At 56.3% G+C, this 21,449-nt stretch overlaps 2 protein-coding genes across 9 annotated transcripts in view; one reads left to right on the top strand and one right to left on the bottom strand.

The window, feature by feature from the left end:
* Positions 1–188: 188 nt before the first annotated feature.
* Positions 189–13,406, top strand: FBXW5 (F-box and WD repeat domain containing 5). 2 transcript variants are annotated; one of them, XM_085076561.1, is made up of 10 exons: positions 189–310; positions 576–786; positions 3,162–3,319; positions 3,920–4,094; positions 5,172–5,320; positions 6,638–7,118; positions 9,662–9,809; positions 10,865–11,077; positions 11,556–11,808; positions 13,235–13,406. In XM_085076561.1, exons 2-9 carry the CDS (start codon positions 597–599, stop codon positions 11,800–11,802), a joined length of 1,761 nt encoding a protein of 586 aa, XP_084932687.1. In that variant the 5' UTR covers positions 189–310; positions 576–596; the 3' UTR covers positions 11,803–11,808; positions 13,235–13,406. The 2 variants fall into 2 exon arrangements, with proteins under 2 accessions (XP_084932687.1, XP_084932686.1); XM_085076560.1 differs by having other exon boundaries at positions 11,556–13,406.
* Positions 13,407–14,350: 944 nt separating this feature from the next.
* TRAF2 (TNF receptor associated factor 2) overlaps positions 14,351–21,449 on the bottom strand; it is a 28,567-nt gene continuing 21,468 nt past the window's right edge. For all 7 annotated transcript variants that reach the window (XM_085076557.1, XM_085076552.1, XM_085076553.1 and 4 more), the window contains 2 exons: positions 18,224–18,372; positions 14,351–17,527 (listed from right to left, as the gene is read on the bottom strand). In XM_085076557.1, coding sequence (XP_084932683.1) covers positions 17,309–17,527; positions 18,224–18,372 — 368 coding nt within the window. In that variant the 3' untranslated portion in view covers positions 14,351–17,308. The remainder of the gene's footprint in view (positions 17,528–18,223; positions 18,373–21,449) is intronic.

The following is a 21,449-nucleotide window of genomic DNA, read 5'->3' as shown; positions in this document are numbered from 1 at the left end:
CCGTGATGGCTGGGCGGGGCCTACTCCGGGCAGGGGCGTGGCCGATCGGGGAGCGGTCGCCTAGGGCGTGGTCTGCGTGGGGCGTGGTCAACGGGGCGCGGTCGGGCGGGGCGGGGAAGCGCTGTCGCCGCACGGACGCTCGTGAGCGATCGCGCTGCGCTCGGCTCGCTGTGCCTGGCGCGCTGCGGGATTCTCGGTGCTGGAGTCGTCGGGGCTGCGGCGGGACGTGTGTGGTGATTGGCGGGTGGGGGCGCGCCGGCAGCGCCGGCCGGAAGTGGGGGGGCGGAGCGGGGGCAGCGCAGCCGCCGAGGTGCGGGGAGACAGCGGCGACACCGGGCAGGGCACGGGGGGAGCACCGGCCATGGGGGGCACAGGGCACAGCACGGGGAGAACGTCGGCCATGGGGGACGCCGGGGAAACCGGACACGGCACGGGGGGGACACCGGCCATGGGGGGCACCAGGATACCCGCCACGGCACGCAGGGAGCAGCGAGCAAGACACGGGGGGGCCGCGGGCCCTCGGTGGGTGCGGGTCCTCGGTCCAGGCCTGTCTCCAGCCCCCCGTTCTGTTCCAGGCTCGGCGGCAGAATGACACGATGGACGCGGGCTGCCCCCGGCTCCCAGACACAGTCCTGTTCGAGATCTTCCTGTACCTGGACCACGCCGACGTGCTCTCGGTGGGGCTCGTCTGCCAGCAGTGGCACGCCGTGGCCCGCGACGAATTCCTGTGGAAGGAGCTTTTCTACCGTTACTACCGCGTGTCCCGGGATGTGCCGCGGCACCCAGGTGCGCTCCGGGGCGCGGGGCTGATCCCGGGGGACGGTGCCTGCCGTGAGCCCGGAACGGAGACTCCTCTCTCCCCGTTCTGCCCTCTGCCCGCCGGTGTCGGGGTGGTAGAGCCCCTGAATCTCGTTCCCTCAGCTGTGTCACGGAGTCATGCGTCATGGGCTGAGATGTGCACTGAAAAGGCTCTGGGACTGTCCAGACTCTTCAGAAATTGGGGTCAAAGGGCTGACGATGCTTTGCGTTTCCTTTCTTTTCACAGAAAGGAGGTTTCTGAGCTGTCTAGGCAGGTGCTCTCTGGAACTGCTGCCCAGGGAGATCCCGGGAGCCGCAGTGAGTCACCACACACTGCTGCATCGCATCCTGCATGGGATCCGTGGAATCACTGTTGGCTTGGTCTGCCCGGGACTTGGCAGCTTCTTTGCTGCAACTCTGTCCCTTCTCCAACTGGACCAGGCACTGCCACAAGCACCGTTGGCTGCACTGAGGGTCCCAGGGGCTGGGCTGTGCAGGGACACCTGTACCTGTCTGAGGGACATGTGGCCTTGTGACAGCACTGGGGGCATATGCTGAGTCAGCAGCTGGCCCACTGCGCCAAGGCGGGTTGGACTTATCTGGGCTCACAGCAGGGGCTGACTGAGCCTGGCAGGGCTGTCCTTGGCTGAGCTGTCAGAGGGTTCGGGGGTGGCAGTCGTGTGGTCACAGCTCTGCTCCCTGCTAAGGAAGGAGTTTGGTGCAGTCTGGAAGGATGACCCAGCTCTGTCACACCAGCTAGGACAGGCCTTGGGGACCTGGCAGCAGAAGCCCTTGCTGCCAAGGGGCATTTCTCTCCAAGCAGTCTCCTGCTGCCGAGGGGGATTTCTCTCCCCAGTGTGTTGCAGGACATGGGAGAGCTATGCAGGGGGCTCCCGCTGTGGCTGAGGGAATTGGAGTTGCAGTGGCTACACAAGGGCAGGAAGAAATGCCAAAGATCAGGCAGTGGCAGTGGGATCTGATCTTGCAGCAGGAACATCAGTGCAGAAGAGCTCTGCGAGGAGGTGGGATGTAGATGGGATTCCTCCAGGCTGTGTGACTTCACTCATGCAGACCCTGGGTGCTCCAGGGGGCTGAGGACATTCTCATTAGGGTTTATCTGAAGCCCTTTGACCAGGTTTGTTCCCTCCCAGCCTTCTGAAGCTGCTTAGTCAGCTGCTGGCCCTGTTCTTGAGCACTAATTAGGATCAAGCAGTCAGCGTAGCTCAGTAACATATTCAGGCACCTCCCTGGCTGCTGGAGCTGTGGGCAGCCTGCACAAGGCAGCAGGGCAGAGACAGTTGGCAGGTGTGGGAAGGGCCTGGAGCACAAGTTTGGGAAATACCCCTGCCAGTCTGCCTGCCCTGGGCAGCCCCATGGTTGGAGGAATGGTATCCAGTGAGTCTGTAAGAGGAAATGTGGGGTTTGCTTGGCCAAATGGGGCCTGCCCAGGGTTTCCCAGCTGGATGGACCAGGACCAGGAGGTTTAGAGGGGGCTGAATTTCCCAACCTCAAGCAGCACTTGGATGTGCTGGCAGCAAGTTGGTCCACTGTAGCCCAGGAGGCACCAGGAGCAGATGCCTCCTGGGCTACAGTGTGTTCAAAAAAATCCTTCAGTCCTGTTCAGTGTCACTAGGAAAGTTGGCCCTTATCCATATACATGTCTAATCCTTTTTGCTTCTTTGGGATTTGCTGCTACAAGAAGTCTGTAGGCTGCCTGGCCAGGCCCTTCGTTAAAAATCTTTATTTGTCTCTTACTGTCCATCAATAAGACTCCCATGAGTGTGCCCCAGGCTGTGCTCAGCACACTGTCTCCAGCTCCTGTTCTCCTCTCTCATATTTTCAAATCGCTTTTCTCATGGAGATTTTTTTTTTTCCTGGTCCCAGACTCTTTCTGGAACCATCTTAATTCTGTGTTAGACAAGAGATAATCAGTGCAGAGCTGAGTATGGTGAGGAGCAGCTTCCCAGCTTCCCTCTTGTCACCAGCCTTGTTGGTTTGGTTGTACTGGAGCATGTGTTCCTTCTCAGGACTGTTTTGTCCTGAGCAAGGTTTTGGCCTGACAGCCAGCACCTCTGCCTGGGCAGTTCCAGCAAGGGCTGTGCTGGTTTGGAAAGCAGAGGTGTGGTGTGGAGCTGTGGGTGTACTGGAAGAAAGATGGTTTTGTGTGTGAAAGTAGGGAAGCTACTGAGGAAAATACTGAGGGCTGGTAGCTGAGTGCAGCCGTGGGCTGGTGCCCCAGCAGAGCTCCTGGCCTTGCTCACAGGAGCCAGGACTGGTTTAATAAAAAGACTGTTGCCATGTTTAGCCCAGCTCTGGTTCTCTCCACTCACACTCCTGTCCTGTGTCCCTGCTGTGTGCTGCAGGTGCTGTCTCCTGGTATGATGAGTTCCAGAGGCTCTACGACACCATCCCTTGTGTGGAAGTGCAGGCCCTGAAGGAGCATAATGACCAAGTTTTGCACCTCAGCTTCTCCCACTCTGGCTGCCTGTTTGCATCTTGCTCCAAAGACTGCACGGTCAAGGTAAAGTGGTAGGTGCCCTGCCCAGCCCTTGTGGCCTTGGTCCAGTGGGGCTTAGCCCTGAGAGCTTCCCTTTGGGAAGTCTGTGGAGAGGTTTGACCAGATGTCCCTGGGTTTTGGCTGGTTCCTGCTGAGCTGTTCTCTAAGCCACAGAACTAATGACTCTTGCAAATGTAGCCTTGAGGGCTGTGGATTCCAGCTCCAGTCTGTGTGTGTGTGTGGAGGTAGCTGAGATGCTTTGCTTTCTACGTGCAAGTAAGTGCCCTGTTGTGGCCTGGGCCTGAGTGGGAGATAATGATCCACTGCAGTGGATCATGGCTTGCATGAGTGATTGTCCTGGGAGGAATCTCTCTGAACATGCTGGAAACCCAGCTGTGACAGCACCATTCACTGCCTGAACACAGTCTCCTCTGGCCAATGGAGCAGGAGTTCTCCATTTAGCCCCTCTCCTTTTTCTGTCAGGGAAATGAACAGGGATATGGGGACTGGGAGGCACTTAAATGGGGTTTGTGATATTGTTTGCTTTTCATGTCCTGGTGAGTGCTGGCTGAACAGATAAAGTGGAACCCCTCTTCAACTTCCTCACTGTCCATCTCTCTGTAGATCTGGAGCAATGAGCTGGACATCTCCCTGCAGCATAGCTCCAACATGAGGCCGTATAACTGGAGCTACACCCAGTTCTCCCAGTTCAACTCTGATGACTCCCTCCTGCTGGTATCTGGTGTCTTTGTGGGGCCTCACAACTCCTCCTCAGGGGAGATTGCTGTGATCAGCATGGGTATGTTTGGCTTCCCTGGGGCATATGAATGCTGGGTCAGGGGGTTCCCTTCTTCTTTGGGTGTGCAGTGGCCTTTCCTCAGCTTGTCCTGCCTCCTGACACCTCAGCTTAGGGGTTCCAATCACAGTTCTAGAGGAGAAACCTCACAGACAGCCTTAACTCTGCTCATGTCACCACAGCAGCACCTCAAGGCAGTGTGATGTGTATTTAGCCTCACTGCTTTTCTAAATGCCAGTCTGGGCAAAGGTTATCCATGTCACTCATCTTGAAGCACCTGCCTCTGGCTTATGTGGTGCTGGACACAGAACCACAGAAACCCAGAATGTTTTGGGTTGGAAGAGACCTTAAAGCTCATCTTATTCCAGCCCCATACCACGGACAGGGATACCTTCCACTATCCCAGGTTGCTGCAAGACCTGTCCAGCCTGGCCTTGGACACTTCCAGGGATCCAGGGGCAGCCACAGCTTCTCTGGGCACCCTGTGCTGGGGCCTCAGCACCCTCACAGGGAACAATATTTTCCCAGTATCCCATTGAACCCTGCCCTCTGGCAGTGGGAAGCTGTTCCGTCTTGTCCTGTCATTCCATGGCCTTATCCAAAGTCCCTCTCCAGCTCTTTTGGAGCCCCTTTATGCACTGGAGGGGTCCCTAAGGTCTTCCTGGAGCCTTCTCTTCTCCAAGTGGAACATCCCCAGCTTTTTCAGCCCATCTCCAAAACAGAGTGGCTGGATCAAGCCCCAGGGATGGGATTGAAATTCTGTATGTGTTTAACTCATTCTTGTCCCCAGGGCATGCTCTGGGCCCTGCTCAGGGACAGAGTGGGAGGTTGGATTGCTCTGTGCTCTGGCTCTGTGTACTGCCCTGTTATTTTCATTTCTCTTGTGCAAGGTCTCATCACACATCTCTGGAGAAAAGAGAAATAATCTGTCTTTATAGCAGTGGCTGGGAGCTGGATGGAGGTTGGCAGTGCTGCTTCTGTGCCTCTCCAACAGAGACCTGGATGCCCTTCCTCTGTTCCACATGGTTTTTCCAGGGCTCTGCTGGAAGTCATCACCTCACACTCATGTTTCCTTTCCAGAGAACTTCACGCTGCTTTCCAGGGTGAGGAATAAGCCCTATGATGTGTTTGGCTGCTGGCTTAATGAAACCAACTTGATATCAGGCAATCTGCATCGAATTGGGCGCATAACCTCCTGCTCCGTGCTGTGGCTGAACAATGCTTTCCAGGTGAGCTGCCTTCTTTCCAGGTCCACAGACAGTGCAGCTTCCCGCTGGCTCCTCCTCCTGCTGGGAGGGAAGGCTGAAGGGAAGGATGGATAATTCCTCCTGTCCTCCCTGTTTGTCTCCTCTGACCTGCCCTCAGGATCCTGAGCTCAAGGCAACCCTCGTGTGAGGCTTCTCCACGCTCGGTGTTGTGGTACTCATTACAATATTGTAACTCTGCCCTCAGATCCCATTAACTCTTGCCCCATTAATTAGGCTGAGGACTTGGCTGCAGTGCTCCGGAGCATGCATTGCCCAACAGCAGGGCTGCTGAGGTCCTTGGTAGTCTGAAGCTGGGCCTGGCACTGCTGTAGCCTGGCCTGTGTCCCAGCAATAGCCCTTCTCCCACTTGGTAGCTCAGGGTGTTCCTCAGAGCTGGAGGCTGAGCTCAGCCCTGCCTGGCCTTGCTGAGGTTCCTTGGGCCAGGTGCTGTCTCTGATGCCATCATGAGACTTGGAGAGCGGAGTGTGCTGGCCTCAAGCTGTTCATTCACTCCCTGGAACTTGGGCTGCTCAGTCGTATTCCCCATATTTTTCCTCTGTTTCATTGTCACACCTGCACATCCCCATGTTTTGTGATTTTAACATGATGCTGAACCAAGGTAAAATCCTCTAGTAGCAAAGACCCTTTCCACAGCCACATCTCTGTGCTACAGTGACCCTACAGCATTACCCCTTCCATCCCTGAGAGTCCAGGAAGGACCTTGTCTATGACAGGGGTGTGGGAGTAGAGCTGCAGGCTGGGAACAGTGAGGCAGAGAGAGACCTGCTCTGTGTGTCTGGAGCAGATACCAAGCTGCCCCTGCTGAGGGGTGCAGCTGGTAATTCTCTGCCACTTCTGCTGTGGGCCAGAGGGATCCCACCTCATGCTTATCACAGAGGCCTGTTCCTGAAATCCTTGTTGATCATAGAATGTCGAGTATCCTGAGTTGGAAGGAACCCACAGGCATCAAGTCCAGCTCCTGGCCCTGCACTGTAAAGCTCCAGGTAGCAGCAGCTGATGACCTCAGGGTGCAGTGGCAGCAGGGCTGCCCAGCCTGTGTGTTTCCCAGCTCCACTGCTGTCTGCCTGCAGGAATGTTTTCTCTCACTATGTCTCCATCCAGGATGGGAAGGAGCTCAGTAGAGCTGGCAAGCCTGTGGCCAGTTACTGTGTGTCAGTGTCCCACACACAGTGTGAAGGGATTGGTGGGCGCTGGTGTCCCTGCGCTAGCTCAGCTCTTGGTTTGAACTGTGGGAGTGACATGGGGTGGTTCCTACTCACTTCTCCTGTCTGCTCACAGGGCATCGAGTCCGAGAATGTGAACGTAGTGAAGAGACTGTTCAAAATTCAGAACCTGAATGCCAGCACCATCCGGACCGTGATGGTGGCTGACTGCAGCCGGTATGATTCCCCAGACCTGCTCCTGGACTACGAGGAGCAGCTGGCTGCTTCCTCTACCTGCCCAGTCTTTGATCTCGGCAGTGACAGCGAGGAAGAAGAGGCCAAGCCCAAGCTGCCTCTGGAGCCAGCTGTACAGGAATTGCCAGATGCTGGAGGTGTGCCGGCAGAGCATGGGCTGCAGCAGCTCTTTGATGATATCATGGAGGGCCGCATGAGGCCTGCCATGACTGAGACAGAGCTGGAGACAAAGGTGGCTGAGCTGTTTGTGCGCAACAGAACTAAACCACCCGAGCCAAACTTGCTCCCCACAGACAGCAACAGCAAGACAAAGTACTTGATCTTCACCACAGGATGCCTCACCTACTCCCCACACCAGATAGGTAAGGCTGAGTGTGAGCCTGGGGCAGCCGGGGCTCCCTGGGGGGCCTGGGCTGCAGCTGCACTTGACATTTGGGTCAGGAAAAGACCTGGTCTCTCTGCTGCCTGTGAGCTGCAGTTTGCTCTGGGTTCTGAAAGGCCCCATCACTGAAAGGAGTGCCACTTCCTCCGCTTGCCTGAGGGTTGTTTTGTTGCTGCCAGCATGACATGTGGCCAAAGTCATGGCAAGGGCTGAGCAGAAGAGAAAGAAGGAGCTTCTGGCTTAAGGACACCAGCCATGAGTAGCAGTGGATGCAGGCAGGGCAGCACTTGCCCTGGAGGAGTGTGTGGAGGGATCTCAGTCCTGTTCTCTTGTGGGCATTGACAGGGCATCAGGGCAAGCCTGGTCTGAGCAGCATGGAGTTGATGTGCAAGTCACTTGTGCAGTGCCCCTGCCCCTTGCCTGCCTCCCCTCTGCCATGGGTGGGACCACCCTTACAAGGGCTTCCAGCCTCAGAGAGACACTTGGGATGGGGGAGGTTTCCCAGGGGATTATTCACTGCCCCAGCCTTTGTTTCTGTGGTGGGCGATGCTGGGCAGGTTGCAGCTTCCTTGCCCAATGGGGTGCAATGGACTGTGGGTGCAGCATGTGCCAGGCAGTGACATTGTTGGTGACCTTGTCCTGGGTTAGGATATCGCCTGCTCTCACCTGGGGCACTCCTGTTAAGGCACCAGGACTAGCAAAGCCTGAATTTACAGGAAATCAGCTCAGTGGGCAGCAGGAGCAGGTAGACTGGCTGTTTCCCCAAGAAACCCTAAAGCTGGCAGAAAGGTGGAAAGGACCAGGAGTGTGGGGAAGGAGGGAGCTGGTCCCAGACAAGACTGCTGTAAAGCCAGTTAGTTTCAGTTCCTTTCACTGTTTGCACAGCTACGTACTTGCTTCCTTGCTCTCCTGACCTTCCCATGTTACGGTCCCACACCAGTACAACCCATTAAGGTGGGGGAAAGCAGTTTTGAGAGCTGTAAGCAATTTCGTCTTTGCCCACCTGAGTTAGGAGCATGACCTGGACTGGGTGAGCTCTGCTCCATGCTCCTGCCCATGGGCTGGGTTTGCAGACAGCCATGGTGGACCTTGGCCTGCCCCAGCTGGCTCAGCCCTGGGCTGTGCTAAGGCTGCACCTGGATCTCCTGGGCTGAACTGCAGCTGCACCTGAATCCCCCGGGGCTGAGCCAGGGCCACTTTGCTGACTGGGACCTGCCACACACCAAGGCAGAGCCTTTGGCCTCCTGAATTCCTGCACAGCCTCCCAGTGCCGAGGGATTTGTGTGATGCCTTTGAACTCTGTGACTCCCTGGCTGGCAGCCAGCACTCATAGCATAGGCTACTGCTTGGAGGGCCGGACACTGGCTCAGTTCCTGTGCCACCATGAGTCACTGCAGTGTCGTTTGCCCCTTGGTTTGTGTGCAGAACAGGCCCTGAGCACCTGCTGTGTGCCCCCAGGACCTGAAGGAGCTCACTCTACACTTACCTCCCACTCTATGCAGTGCTGTTCCAGCCTAAATCCTTGAGTTCCCATTTCTTGTGCTGGTGCCAGGCTGAGCAGCCTGTCCTGCTGACTCATGTATGTATGTCTGAGTTTGGAACTGGGAGCATGGTGCTGTGGAAGTGAGGATGAAGATGCTGGAGAGCACCAGCAGTGGGATCCTGTCCCAAAGGTCCCAGGCTCAAGGGCAGGGATATTGGGAATGGCCTTGGACTTGAGGTGTAGCCCCTGTCTTGTTGGGCTGCAGGAGAGGGCTAAATCAAGGGTGGTGTTAGCAATTCGTGCAGAGGGGTGATTGGGATGGGATGGTATGGGCCATCTTCCAGCTCCCCCTGGACCTGCTGAGGATGAAACCTGTGTGTGCCCAGGAGCTGCTGAGGCTTACAGGGGTCCTCCAGGAAGCCATTGGGGATGATTTGTGTTTGGGACCTCTGCAGAGCTGGAAGGGGACGGGGCTTCTTCACCCATCACTTGTGTCTCCTTTAGTAAGGAAATTCAGAAGCTGCAAAGCACTTGAGCACAGTTCAGGTTTAAATTTCTGTTCTTTGAGCTTTTTGGGACAGATCCCCACCTGCACTTGACAGTGTCAGAGGAAAACCCTGCCACAGCCAGTGCATCTGCTGGGCTGCTCCAGGCTGGATACTGCAGAGAGTGGGCCCAGCCCAGGGATTCATTTGGGAGAAAAACCCTTCTATAGCTAGTATGTCCTGGGCCAGCGCAGCTTCCATGTGCTGCAGAAGTGGGCTGGGGCGAGATTTGGCTGTACCCACAGGCACTGGGATCTCTCTGTCTGGGGTTGGATGTGCCAGAATGTTGCTCATGGGCAAGGTCCTGGTGCAAAGCCTACCTGGAGAGCTGAAGGAGCCTGGCTGGGATAGCAGCTCTGTCCCAGACCTTGCCCAGCAAGCTGGTTCTCCTTTCTTAGCAGCACCAAGGGAACCCCATTCCTGAAGCCTGGGGCCTCCCCCAGCCCTGCTGGCAGCAGCCTGTGGAACTGCCTCCCTCTGCTTTCTCTCCCACAGGGATTAAAAGGATCCTGCCCCATCAGATGACGACTGCAGGGCCGGTTCTGGGGGAGGAGCGGCGCTCAGATGAGTTCTTTGACTCCCTGGATCATGTCATCGACATCCATGGGCACATCATTGGCATGGGCCTCTCCCCTGACCACCGGTGAGCACAGAGGGCTTCAGCAATGCCAGGGTGGGCAAGAACTGCTCACAAGCTCTGAGGTGACCAGGACATGAAGTGACTGTACTGGATGGATTGGGTGCCTGCTGATCCAGGTGCTAATGGTGTGTTACTGCTGAGCATCACCCCCAGCTGTGGCAGGAATGTGTTCCTGAGCCAGCTCAGGACGGAAAGCTCCTTGTGAAGATGGAGGAGCTGCCCACACCAGTGTGTCCTGTTCCTGAGGCAGATCGTCCATAGAATCCTTGGATGGTTTGGTTTGGAAAGTGCCTTAACAAACATCTAGTCTCTACCCCCCTGCCATGGGCAGGGACACCTTCCACTATCCCAGGCTGCTCCAAGCCCTGTCCACCCTGGCCTTGGGACACTTCCAGGGATCCAGGGGCAGCCACAGCTTCTCTTGGCACTGTGTGCCAGGGCCTACCCACCCACCAGGGAACAATTTTTTCCCAGTATCCCATCTAACCCTGCCCTCTGGCAGTGGGAAGCTGTTCCCTCTTGTCCTGTCATTCCATGTTCTTGTCCAAAGTCCCTCTCCAGCTCTTTTGGAGCACCTTTAGGCACTGGAGGGGGCTCTAAGGTCTTCCTGGAGCCTTCTCCAGGCTGAACACCCCCAGCTTTTTCAGCCTGGCTCCACAGCAGAGTGGCTCCAGCCCTTGGAGCATCTCAGTGGCCTCCTCTCGACTTTCTCCAGCATCTCCACATCCTTCTTGTGTTTGGATCCCAGAGCTGGAAGAAGCTCTTCAGGTGGGGTCTCACCTGAATGGAGCAGGGGGTCAGAGTTCCACTTCACCTGCTGTCCACAAGACACTCCCATCCTTAAAGATGGTTTTAATGGGATTGGAGAGGGGAGACCTGACCCCTAGAGCTGCCTCTCAGGTGTTGTGGTCCTTTCTATACGTAGCCAGGAGTGTTCCAGCAGCCTGTTCCCGTTTCAGTCTGGATTTCAGTGAGCTGGGCTGCAGGCTCCATCCCGGCTGTGCTGGGTCTCTGTGAGCTCTGGTGCAGTGCAGGTAACCCTTCCCTGCCCTTCCAAGGTACCTGTATGTGAACAGCCGGGCCTGGCCGCGGGACTGCGTCATCTCAGATCCGATGCAGCCACCTCCCATCGCTGAGGAGATCGACCTGCATGTGTTCGACCTAAAGACCATGAAGGAGGTGAAGCGAGCGCTGCGTGCACACCGGGCCTACACACCCAATGAGGAGTGCTTCTTCATCTTCCTGGATGTCAGCAGGGACTTCGTAGCAAGGTGTGTGGTGAGAGGGTGGGCAGGATCCTGACCCTGCATCTGGGAGGGTCTGGGGCTGTTGCTGTGGGATGGCCAGGTGAGCAGGACACTCCTGTGTGTTGGGAGTAGAGCAGGGAATGGGATTGGAAAGAGCAGAGGGACTGACTTGGAAGGTGCTGATATAGGCTGTCTGCCCTGGTCCTGCTGTAAGTATCCTGATGTAAATCCCTGATGAAAAGGTAAATCTGGGACTATGGTGTGTTTGGTGGGAGGTGGCAAATGCCCTTCTTGGGGCTGCACATGCTGTGGGGTGAGTTGAGGGACCCTGGATCCCAGAGGGAGGGATTGTGCAGGATGAAGCTCATGGAGATGGGCTGGGGGTACCCTCTGGCCCCATCTGTGCAGAAGGACAGGGATGGGAGGGAAGAGCAGGGTGTTGGGGCTGCTGGGCTGACACTGGGAGCAGTGGGACACCCTGACCACTGTCTCTCCACCCCAGCGGGGCAGAGGATCGACACGGCTACATCTGGGACCGACACTACAACATCTGCCTGGCCAAGCTGCAGCACGACAACGTGGTGAACTCAGTGGCGTTCAGCCCGGTGGAGCAGGAGCTGCTGCTGACAGCCAGTGATGACACCACCATCAAGGTGTGGCGGTCCCCGCGGGCTGTGCGTGTCCGGCAGGCCAGGAGACCCCGGCCCAGGAAACTGCTCTTCTCCTGGCTCATGAACCAGAAAAGCTGAACCCAGGTACACCTGCTCCTGCAGCTTCCTCACTGCAGCACTTCCTGAGGTCACAGAGCCCTGAGCCCTGCACGGAGATGAGCTCTAGGCACACAAATCCTATGGCTGAGCCAGCAGGGGCCCTGGCAGCGGGAATTGCCTCCTCCTTGAAGCACCTGCTTCAAAGACAGGACATAAGAGCTGGGGCCCTGTTGTGGGCCTGTTGGGCAGCAGCTGAGCTGATCGCTGGCAGGGTGGGCTCCCACAGCTTCTCACCAGCGTTGCTACTTGGGCACAGCTCTCTGGGCGAGCTCTGGGCTCAGGGCACACTGAGGCATATCCAGTGTGGGTCTCTGTGAGCCGGGGACATGGCCGGCCCCACTGCGAGCTGCCAGCTGCAGAGCACTTGGCAGGAGCCACAGTGCAGCTGTGCTGCCTGACTGCAGGATGCTCTTAATACTGGCATTTTATTAATGTGTGTTTTGTCCCAAAGCTCCATAGGCAACTCATCTGGCTGCTGGGGAACGTCAAGTGCCTCCTCTCCATGGCACCTCTGGCTGGGGAGGCAGCAGGGACTGGGGGCAGTGACGGGGTGGCAGGGGCAGGGACTGGGGGCCTAACTTGCCCCAGGGTCTGTGTATTGGTATCACCAGTTTCCAAAGTTGGTTGGGGGGAGGCCTGGTGGTAACATGGTGCTGGCTTATGCCTCTGTCTTCCTTTGAGTAGCACTTCAATAAGCTATGGATCGGGAATGTATTTATTGTGGGGGATTTGCTGTCCCTTTCTGGGGTACCCGTGAGGACAGCTCACCTCCTGCCCATGCTACCCAATCGTGGCACTTTAAGTTCTCTTGGTATGTTCCCTGTGAATAGGTGTAGGCACCCATGGGCGCTGCAGATACTCATTCACCTGCAGGTGAGGGGGACGGAGCCCTCCTGCCTGCAGTGACAGGTGAATAAGCTCCCTGTCCCGGGGGCTGACCTGCCATGGAGGGGGTCAGCTCCTCCAGGACCCCGCACACAGTGGGAATGGTCACTTGGAGTTATTATGGACTCAGTGGTGTTTGCTGTCTGTCCCTTGAGCTTCTCTCCCTGTAGCAGGTACCCAAATGTCAGAGTCTAAAATCAAGCTCCTACTCTTGATCTGGCCTAGATGGGGCCCCCAAGAGCTGCCATTGCTCCTGGAAGGAGGGCTGGGAAGGAGCTGCAGGAGGAGGCATTTTGGGGCCCTCTGGAAGCCCCAGGACAGGTGCCTGTGCCATTCCCTGCCTGGGGTTGCTGATAGACCTGACAGAGGTGGCAGCTCCTGTCACAATGGCACTGATGGCTTTAGCAGCCCCTGCAGCAGGAGGGTCGGCACCTGTGTCCTACTGTGCCCCAGCTTCATCTGAAACCCCCGTACTCAGGTTTTCTGTCATGAAATGAGGGGTTCCTTCGTGTGTGTGTGCACACAGGTTCCACATCCTGCTCTGTCCAGTCACACAGTGAAGGAACAGCCTCTCCCTCCTCCCCCAACTGTGAACTCTCCATCCATGGCTCGGTGCAACAGGGAGCGAGGCACTGAGGTGTTGTTTGTACTGAATATTGCTCCTCACTCTGGCATTGAATAAATACTCTGCTAAAGCATCTCTGCAATGTGAGCTTGTTTTTCTGAGTGCTGCTCTGCTGAGGCAGAGTTGAGGCCAGGATTGTCACACGGTGGGGCCAGGGCACTGCAGGAGCTGCTGCCCAGCCTGTGGTTATCTGCCCTGGGCTGAGGAGTGTGGGCAGAGCGCTGTGAGCAACAGGAGAGAGGCAGGGGATGGCGTAAGGGCAGAAACAGTCCATGGCAGCCTTGGGAATGCTCTTCTCTGCCAGAGCTGAACACTGCAGGCTCCAGGACAGGCCAGGGGCTGGATCTTTCCAGGATTTATGTTTTTCCAAGCACTAACAGGCACGGAGCAGGTAAGCAGAGAGCCCTCTGGTGCTGTTTGGCATACCTGCGCCACAGCAGCATCCTGAGCTGCAATGTCATTGTCCCCTCACTGCCCTTTACATCTTCTGGTGCAGGAGCTGCCATGGTATGAAGTGGGTCTGGGGGCTCCCCGGAGACAACAGGCCTCCATGGGCATCCCTTGTGTGTGTCTCTTCACACAGTGAGTAGAGGCTACCAGGCTGCAGCCCCCCCCACAGTTTTAATCCTTGGGCTGGTGCTGCAGCTTGGGAGGGGCAGGAACAGGCATCCTGCAGGCACTGGGCTCCCAACGGTGGCAAGGGAAAAGAATCCTGTTCTGGAGGAGCTCAGAGCTGTTACAACCCAAGAACAGGAGTGTTGGATTTGTCTTAGCAGCAGATACACAGGCCCAGCACTGCTGCACTGGCTCCAGCTGGCCCTTTGGCCCAGTGGAGTTCCAGCAGCCAGACTCCAGCTTCTTCCCTTTCCATTACAGCCCCTGCTCCACTCCCTTCTTGTTTGGGAATCTTCCTGTAGGGAGGCAGGAGCTGGGGAGAGCTCCCAGCACAGAAACCCCCCACCCCGAGGCAATCCTTCCCCACGCTGTGTCCAGCATCCCCTAGCTCATACACAACAATGCTGTTAAAACAGCTTTTATTAGTGGTTCTGACCATAATACATCCTCAAGGAAAACAAAACTTAGTTTACAGTGCCAGGCTGAGATGGTGTGGTCAAAAATGAAAAAAACCTCACAAAAATCCAGTGGAGGCTTGTGCCCAGTGTTTGTCCGTGTGGCTGCCAGGCTGGCAGAGCTGTGCCCAGGATGGGGCTGGGCCCCTGCCTGCAGCACATAGGCACAATTCCTGCTGCCAGCTCCAGAGCTGGTAAAAGCCAAAAAAGGATCAGACAGCATCAGCAGCATCAGAAGGGTGGGGAGGAAAAAGCTCCCTGGGGAGGGGCTGACAGGCCATGTTCCCCCTCCAGCAGTAACCACGTGGCCTGGAAGAGCTCAGCTCGAGCTTTGCTGCAGCACCAACTCTCCCACCGACCTTCAAACGTGTGCTGAGGCAGGAGGACCAGCTCCCGAACAAAAAGCAGCCCAGAACCCCCAGCTGAGCTAGCGTCTCCACAGCCCCTCCTGGTACTACCTGGCCAGAGCCCCCCAGCCCTGCTGCAGGCAGCATCCCAAGGGCAAAGACATGCCCATCAACTCAGAACAAGCTTCCCCCACATAACACTTAATTTCCAACGACTCTATTAGCAGAGCTGACCTTCCTCTCTCTTCCCAGGCTTTTCTGAGCCTCCCTGGGGAGCTGCTGTGGGTGGGAGCAGGGCTCTGCTAGCCTGGATTTTCCTCATAAGGCACAAAGTGAGAGCAGCAACACAGGGCTTGATCTGTCCCTCGGGACAGGCTGGAGGGGGCTTGCACAAAGGGAAGGGTCCTGTTACCCCTCTCCCACCTCTACCTGGCTGTGCAGGCACTGGCTCCTGTCCCCCTCCTGCTCCTCCAACAGCTGGGGCTGGGTCTGTCCCCAGCCCCTGCACACACAGGTGTGAGAAGTTCCACACAGTGATTCCAAAGGGGGCTCACAGGTCACCCCAGCATATCTGGAGAGCCCCTGGCCAGCACAGTAGCAGTGGGTGCAAGAGGTTCAGCTTGGGCCAGGGTCCAGCTCAGCCTGCAGGACACTGGGAACCCCTAAGTTCCTGGGCAGCAGCAGAGACATCCAAAACAGCCCCAGAGGCAGGTCAGGGCAGTGCCAGCACATGGGGGAACAGCCAGACACTGCAGGGCTCTCTGCCACGGCAGAGCCTGACGGCATCCTGGACCCCTCAGGATGTACAGGAGCCAAGGAGCAAGTAAAATGCAAGCCTGGCCGGCTCTGCAGCCATCAGACCCAGGCTGAGCGCCTGGCAGGAGCTGGTGGCAGTGGGGAGCCAATCCGTGGCAGCCATGGAGGAGAGCATACATGCTCCAGCCCCACTGTGCTGCTGCCCAAAGAGCAGCACAGGAGCCAGCCAGGGCCCACAATCATCGCAGAGCCTTCCCAGCTGGGTCCTGTGACCAACAAAACATCTGGGGTACGTCCAGCTGCTGACAGGGGTGTGGAAAGCACAGGCAAAGAAGGCAACAAAGCTTTGAGACCACCCCGGATCAGAGCCCATCCAGAGTTACCCATGGCCACAACAGAGCTGTAGAGGGATCAGCTGGCACCACGCAGGGATATGGCAGCCAGTTCTTCCCCACTAACACTGAGAGACCTTCCCATGTGCTGAACATGTGCTGCCCAGAAGGAAGGAGCCCAGGGACAGAAAGGGGACAGCACACTTCACTGAAGGACTTCTCCAGCCCCCAGATCCTACCCAGGTGCCTGCAGGCTCAACGTGGGGCCGAGCAGAGAAGAGTTCCAGGGTGCTGTCACCTGGAACCAGTTGGCCCAAGACTCTTGAGCTCAGGGATGGGAAGGAACAGTGAGGGACAGCTGCTGCTGGTGACTGCAGGCCCTGTGGGAGGGCAGGGGCTGGCCAGCAGCGCCCACTACATGGGCAGAGAGGAGATATCCCACAGCCTGAGGTGGCAGCACCCAGACAGAGGGACACGGCAGCACAGCTGCAGATGGATGCGGAGCTCGGCAGCAGCAGGAGCCCTGAGAAGGCTGGTGGAGATGACCTGCCATGGGAGGGAAGCCAGGTCAGTGCCTGTGCCTTTGCCTGCGACCAAAGACAGCACCCAGCACAGCACCCACCTCGCCCAGTGCTGCTCAGCACACGTGGGCAGAGGGTGGCAGCGTCTGTGCCTCTTGGGGTGCACATCAAGATCTGTGTCACTCTCCTCTCCTGGCAAAGGAGGGACAATCTCCACAGCAGATTCACTTCTCTTTCCCTACAGGCATCCCTGGTGCTGCCCCATGCTCCCTCCTGGACAGCAGCACCTCCTGCCCCATTCCATACTCCAGCACATACCACCCATCATACCCAGCGAAGGCTGGACTCAGGGCTCCCCTGCCCTGCAGCTGGGCTCAGAACCTTCCAAAAACACCAACGACATGAAACCAGTCTGTGTCTCTCCTGCTCAGCTGGCACTGTGGCTGCCACACATCCTCCCTGTCGCTTGGGGCATGGAGCAACCAGCAGTGCAGAGCCATGGCACCCCACAGCACATCATTTCCACAAACACGGAGATCTCAGAAGGAAATCCTAGACAGCTGAGCCAAAATCCACAGGAGGTGGAGCTCAGGCAGGGCAAACTGTTGTTTTACTAGAGCAAGCTGTGGATGTCAGCTAAACTGGTAGAGCAAGAGCTGCACTGGTTTCCACTGGGAGTCCAGAAAGCAGTAGGTCAGACACCCAAGTCCCTGCAGGACATCTTTCATATTCCACAGCCTGCCAGTGTCCACCCAACCCTCTCCTAAGGAAAGAGAGCTCCCATCAGACACCTTGTTTCCACTCAGAGTGAAGGTCCCTCTTCAGGAAGGGCTTTTCCCTTTCCACTCTGTGCCCCCTCCTCACTGCGAGACCCGCCTGAAGTGCAGCACAAGCAGGGGATGCCCCGGGCAGGGCTGGCTCCATGCTCACTGCTCTGAGGTCAGGAGGGTTAGAGGCCTGTGAGATCAACGATGGCTTTAATAAAGATGGCATCATCACGCACGTAGGAGTTCTTGGCTTCCATGATGGAGACAGGACAGAAGAGGGGGCAGCCACTGGCGATGTTCATCTCTGTGACAGGGCGCTGGAAGGAGGAGGAAGTCACATCAGGGCGGAAGGCATCGATGATATGCTCCCGGTTATTCTGGTCCAGGAGCATCAGGGTGACCTGTGGGGAAAGGTGAAAACATAAGGGAGTGGCTGAATAAAAGGCACATGGAAGCCCAGCCCAAGTGACCTGCTGTGACATGTGCAGGTACCAGCAGCCTGCCCACCTGCAAATCAGAGAAATGCCTCTGAGTGGGGCCAGCAGAGAACGTCACCTCAGTAATGCCCTGTAGAAATCTTCCCACATCCTGCCTGTCACTGTAAACCTGGCAGCACAGGGCTGTTGGACTGACTGAAAACCTACACCTTGCTCCCAGCACCAATACTGTACACAGGTATTTCCCTGAGCCAGGGCTGTTGTCCACTGTGAAAGGCAGTGTTCCTTCTCTGCCTCTGCTCGTGCTCACTCCCTCAGTCTCCACATGTTCTGCAAACCTGCAGTGCTCAGGAGCTGGGATCTGAGCTCCTGACATCAAGCGAGCACCTGCTGCCCCCAGTCTCTGAGGCTACCACAACCTTCTCTTGTCCTCAACCCCTGCAGAGGCTTCATGGGGTTCCAAACATCCCATGTCACCCCCTTGCCCCACAGCACAACTGGTGTTCTCAGCACACCTGGGGAGCCCCCACAGCAGCCAACACAGCCAACACATTTCCTCTGCCTTACCAAGTAGGCCAGAGTGACAGTGCTGAGAAACTTGAGTGGGTACCAAACCAAAGGGGCCGTGGCTGGACACAGTGGGCTCTGCTCCAGACCCACCTTCTGGTTGAAGGGCCACCGCAGCAGTGCGTCGTTAGGTCCTTTCATCACCACAAAAAACAAGGATAGGTGGGTCCCGCGCCCAGTGCCGTCCCCGTTCAGGTACACACGCAGACACATCTTGTAGCCATACTTGCTGGTGTAGAAAGCTGTCAGGGAAGTGTGGAACAGGCAGTGAGGGTCCAATGCAGCACAGCCTGGTACCAGCAGATCCCTCTGAACTCTGAGGGCTCTTAAGTTTGGAATCTGGGAGGAGCGAGGTCTGCACTGAACCAGAAGTGGTCTGGAAAGCCCAAGGCCAGGCAGTGCAGCCCCTGGCCTGAGCAGACATGCACAGAGCAGCCATTGCCTGGCTGTTCCCCCACTGCCAGGGGAGATCTGCCCCATAGAGGCCCTTCCTCCTGCACCCCCAATGCTGAAAGTGCTGTGGTCCATGGCAGTAACACTGGTGAGCAGGAACAAACCCCCTCATAAAGCACCTGGCTGTGGTAAGAGCACCCTCAGCACCCAGTGCCCCTGCTGTGAGCTGGTGCCTCTGGTCAGGGCAGGGGCTCAAGCAAGTGAGCTTTAGTTCTCATTTGTATCCCCACAGCATGGCTTGGGCATGGCTACGATGGGATCTCAGGCACCTTCCTTCTCCAGCAATCCTGGGAATGCCTGTGGTGTGACACCAGACCTGTGTTGAGTCACAGCTTGGAAGGGGACCTGCCACAGGTCACCCTCCCACAGTGTCACAGAGCAACGTGTCTGGGGCTGGAGAGGCTCAGCAGGCACAGGCAGAAATCAGAGGTCACAGACAATATTTCACTGCAGGACTATGGACACTGCAATATTTCAACAGGCAGACTATGAATAGCAGAGACACTGTGCTCTTCCACAGGGTGAGGGGCAAGAGATCGGGTCTTTGTCACCGTGTCCCTCTTGGCAATCCCCAGCTCATTTCCTCTGCTCCTTCTTCCCCACCTGCTTCAGCCAAAGTCTTTTAGGACAGATGACCCCTTTGCTAGTCCAAGGAGCACAACCCCACTGCCTCTCTGGGGCTTCTCAGCACTCCCATAACCCTGTGAATGTAAAACCCATCAGGGAGCAGGAGAAAGAACAGCTCCATAGTGGTGGGAGTAGCCAGGGAGAGGGACCAGGCAGCTGGGCATCCTGCTTCCCCCAGCCCAGGCAAGGAGCAGAGCAAGAACCCAGCAAGCCCCCCAGCTCCAGTCTGATGGACAATGGGTGGCTTTGCCCTGGTTTGTCCCAGGTCAGGCCCTGAATGAACCTTCCTTGTACAATCGGCTGTTTTGAACTCAAGATTTTGCCCTTCACTGAGCCCTGTGGCAATAGCTGTGTACTCACAACACTGCAAACAGTAACTCCACTGCCTTTTCTTTAACATAGATATCAGCTGGTATTTTCCTGCCTTTACATTTAATGCAAACCAAACAATTACAGCCATTTCCCTTTTTCATCCCATCCATAGCCTGCACCTCTCTCCCCTCCTGGAACTCTGCCTGCTTCACTATCCAAGACAAAAGACCCCCTTCCACATGGAACATTTTTTTCTAAGCCTGATTTTCTCAGCCAAAATCTTCCTCACCAGGAATGAGGATCTCTCACAGTCAGCTCCTGGAGGAAACCAGGCCTGTACTTTGCACTTGAAAGATAAAAACCCCAGTCCTGCCTTTTCCAGCGGCAGTCCTGGCATCAGACAGAGGCAACTCTTACCCCTATCCACTCTGACCACACAAAGAATTGTCATTGGCAGATTGCAGAGACCAACTAGCAACACAACACATGGCCACAAAGTGGTTTCTCCCTTGACGAGACAGTTTACAAAAGCCCCAGGCCCTTGCCACCGCTGCCCAGCAAGGATGGGGCCTGGCCAGCAGCAGAGAGGAGGTATCAGAACCATGAGCCATCCTTCTGGGATGAGCCACACATTTGGAGTACAGCTCATCCCAGAAAAACCTCTGGACAGACAGAGCCTTCTGCCTTTGGGGAAGTTTCACCCCTTTCCTGTGGGTTCACTCCCACACTCATATGCCTCCCCCAGCTGACTTGATTCTCCTACCCAGAAAACCAAATCCCGCACCATGCCAGGACCCCAGAGGCATCAGCTGTGGGCGGGCCTGAGGAGCCCCTGAGCTGGGCACAGTGAGTTGGGACACCCACAGGCAGGGGACAGGCCTGCTCTGTCCAGTGTCTTCCCCCAAACTGCAGCCTCTGGAGAGGTTCAAGTCAAGCTGGTTGGGGCACACTGCAGAAGAGGGACAGAATATGAGAATTAAGGTCTACCAAGTTAAACAAAGTAGATTTGAAATGGACTTGTAGGCTTTGGGAAGGGAAAGGGAGTGCTGCCCTTCCAGAAGACTGATGGAGAGCAGAGGTTTCCCATGACTGCTGCTGCCTTGGAGAAGGAAATGCTAACTGCATGTGCAGTTTCACCACCAGCTCATTGCCCCTCAAGAAAAAGGGGAATCCTTTTTTTTTTTTTCAGAAAAAAAAAGACTTGGAATGGCCTTCACCCAGAAAACAGATTCTGAAGTAATTGTAAAAACTCGTTTGCTTTTCTCTCATGGTTGAGCCACAGGTGCTGTTCCACAGTCCCACGAAGCACATGCAGGGTATGTGATCAAGGGCTGTGTCAGCTCTGGGCATTCTGAAAACCTCTCCAGAAGCCCTGGATCCAAGCAATTCCTGCTCAGCAAACCCCAGCTGCCCTCCCCAACCATTCTCTGCCAGGGGAGCTCCCCACTGAGCAAGGGAAGAGTGTCAGGAGCTGGTTTCAGCTTATTGCTCACATCTGGGAAGTGCTTTCCCAAGCAAACAACCAGATTCCAGATCCCAACCTGTCCCAGTGTTGAGCTGGGGCACTCTGTGAGGAGAGCCCCTTCCTCTGATACTGATATTAGAGCTTTTTCCTTGATGTGATTTGGGCTTTATTTAGACATTGTCTCATGCACAGTCATACTTTAGGCTTTAAAAATGTATCTCTGGGGCTTTAATACATATTTCCTCCTTTCCTTAACCATTTTATTGCTGCTTTTATGGTCTCTTGATGGTATTAATTCAAACAAAAGGGTTATGCAAGGATAATCTAGTCCAATGTGCTGCCATGGGCAGGGACACATTCCATGAGACCAGGTGCTCAGGGCCCCATCCAACCTGGCCTTGGCAGCATCACCCAAGCAAGGGACCTGTCTCAAGACCCACACCCAATCGAGATGCAGAAGAT

The sequence above is a fragment of the Lichenostomus cassidix genome, chromosome 17 (genome assembly GCF_008360975.1).
Source record: "Lichenostomus cassidix isolate B80296 chromosome 17, HeHo_3.0, whole genome shotgun sequence".
Taxonomy (NCBI): domain Eukaryota; kingdom Metazoa; phylum Chordata; class Aves; order Passeriformes; family Meliphagidae; genus Lichenostomus; species Lichenostomus cassidix.
This window is presented reverse-complemented; position numbering and strand designations above follow the sequence as displayed.

What these genes read in the sequence shown, in the direction of transcription:
- FBXW5 (XM_085076561.1), top strand. Translation starts at nt 597, where the DNA reads ATGGACGCGGGCTGCCCCCGGCTCCCAGACACAGTCCTGTTCGAGATC. An exon ending in GGATGTGCCGCGGCACCCAG is followed by an intron (nt 787 to 3,161) that starts GTGCGCTCCGGG and finishes TGTGTGCTGCAG; the next exon opens with GTGCTGTCTCCTGGTATGAT. An exon ending in GGCTGAACAATGCTTTCCAG is followed by an intron (nt 5,321 to 6,637) that starts GTGAGCTGCCTT and finishes GTCTGCTCACAG; the next exon opens with GGCATCGAGTCCGAGAATGT.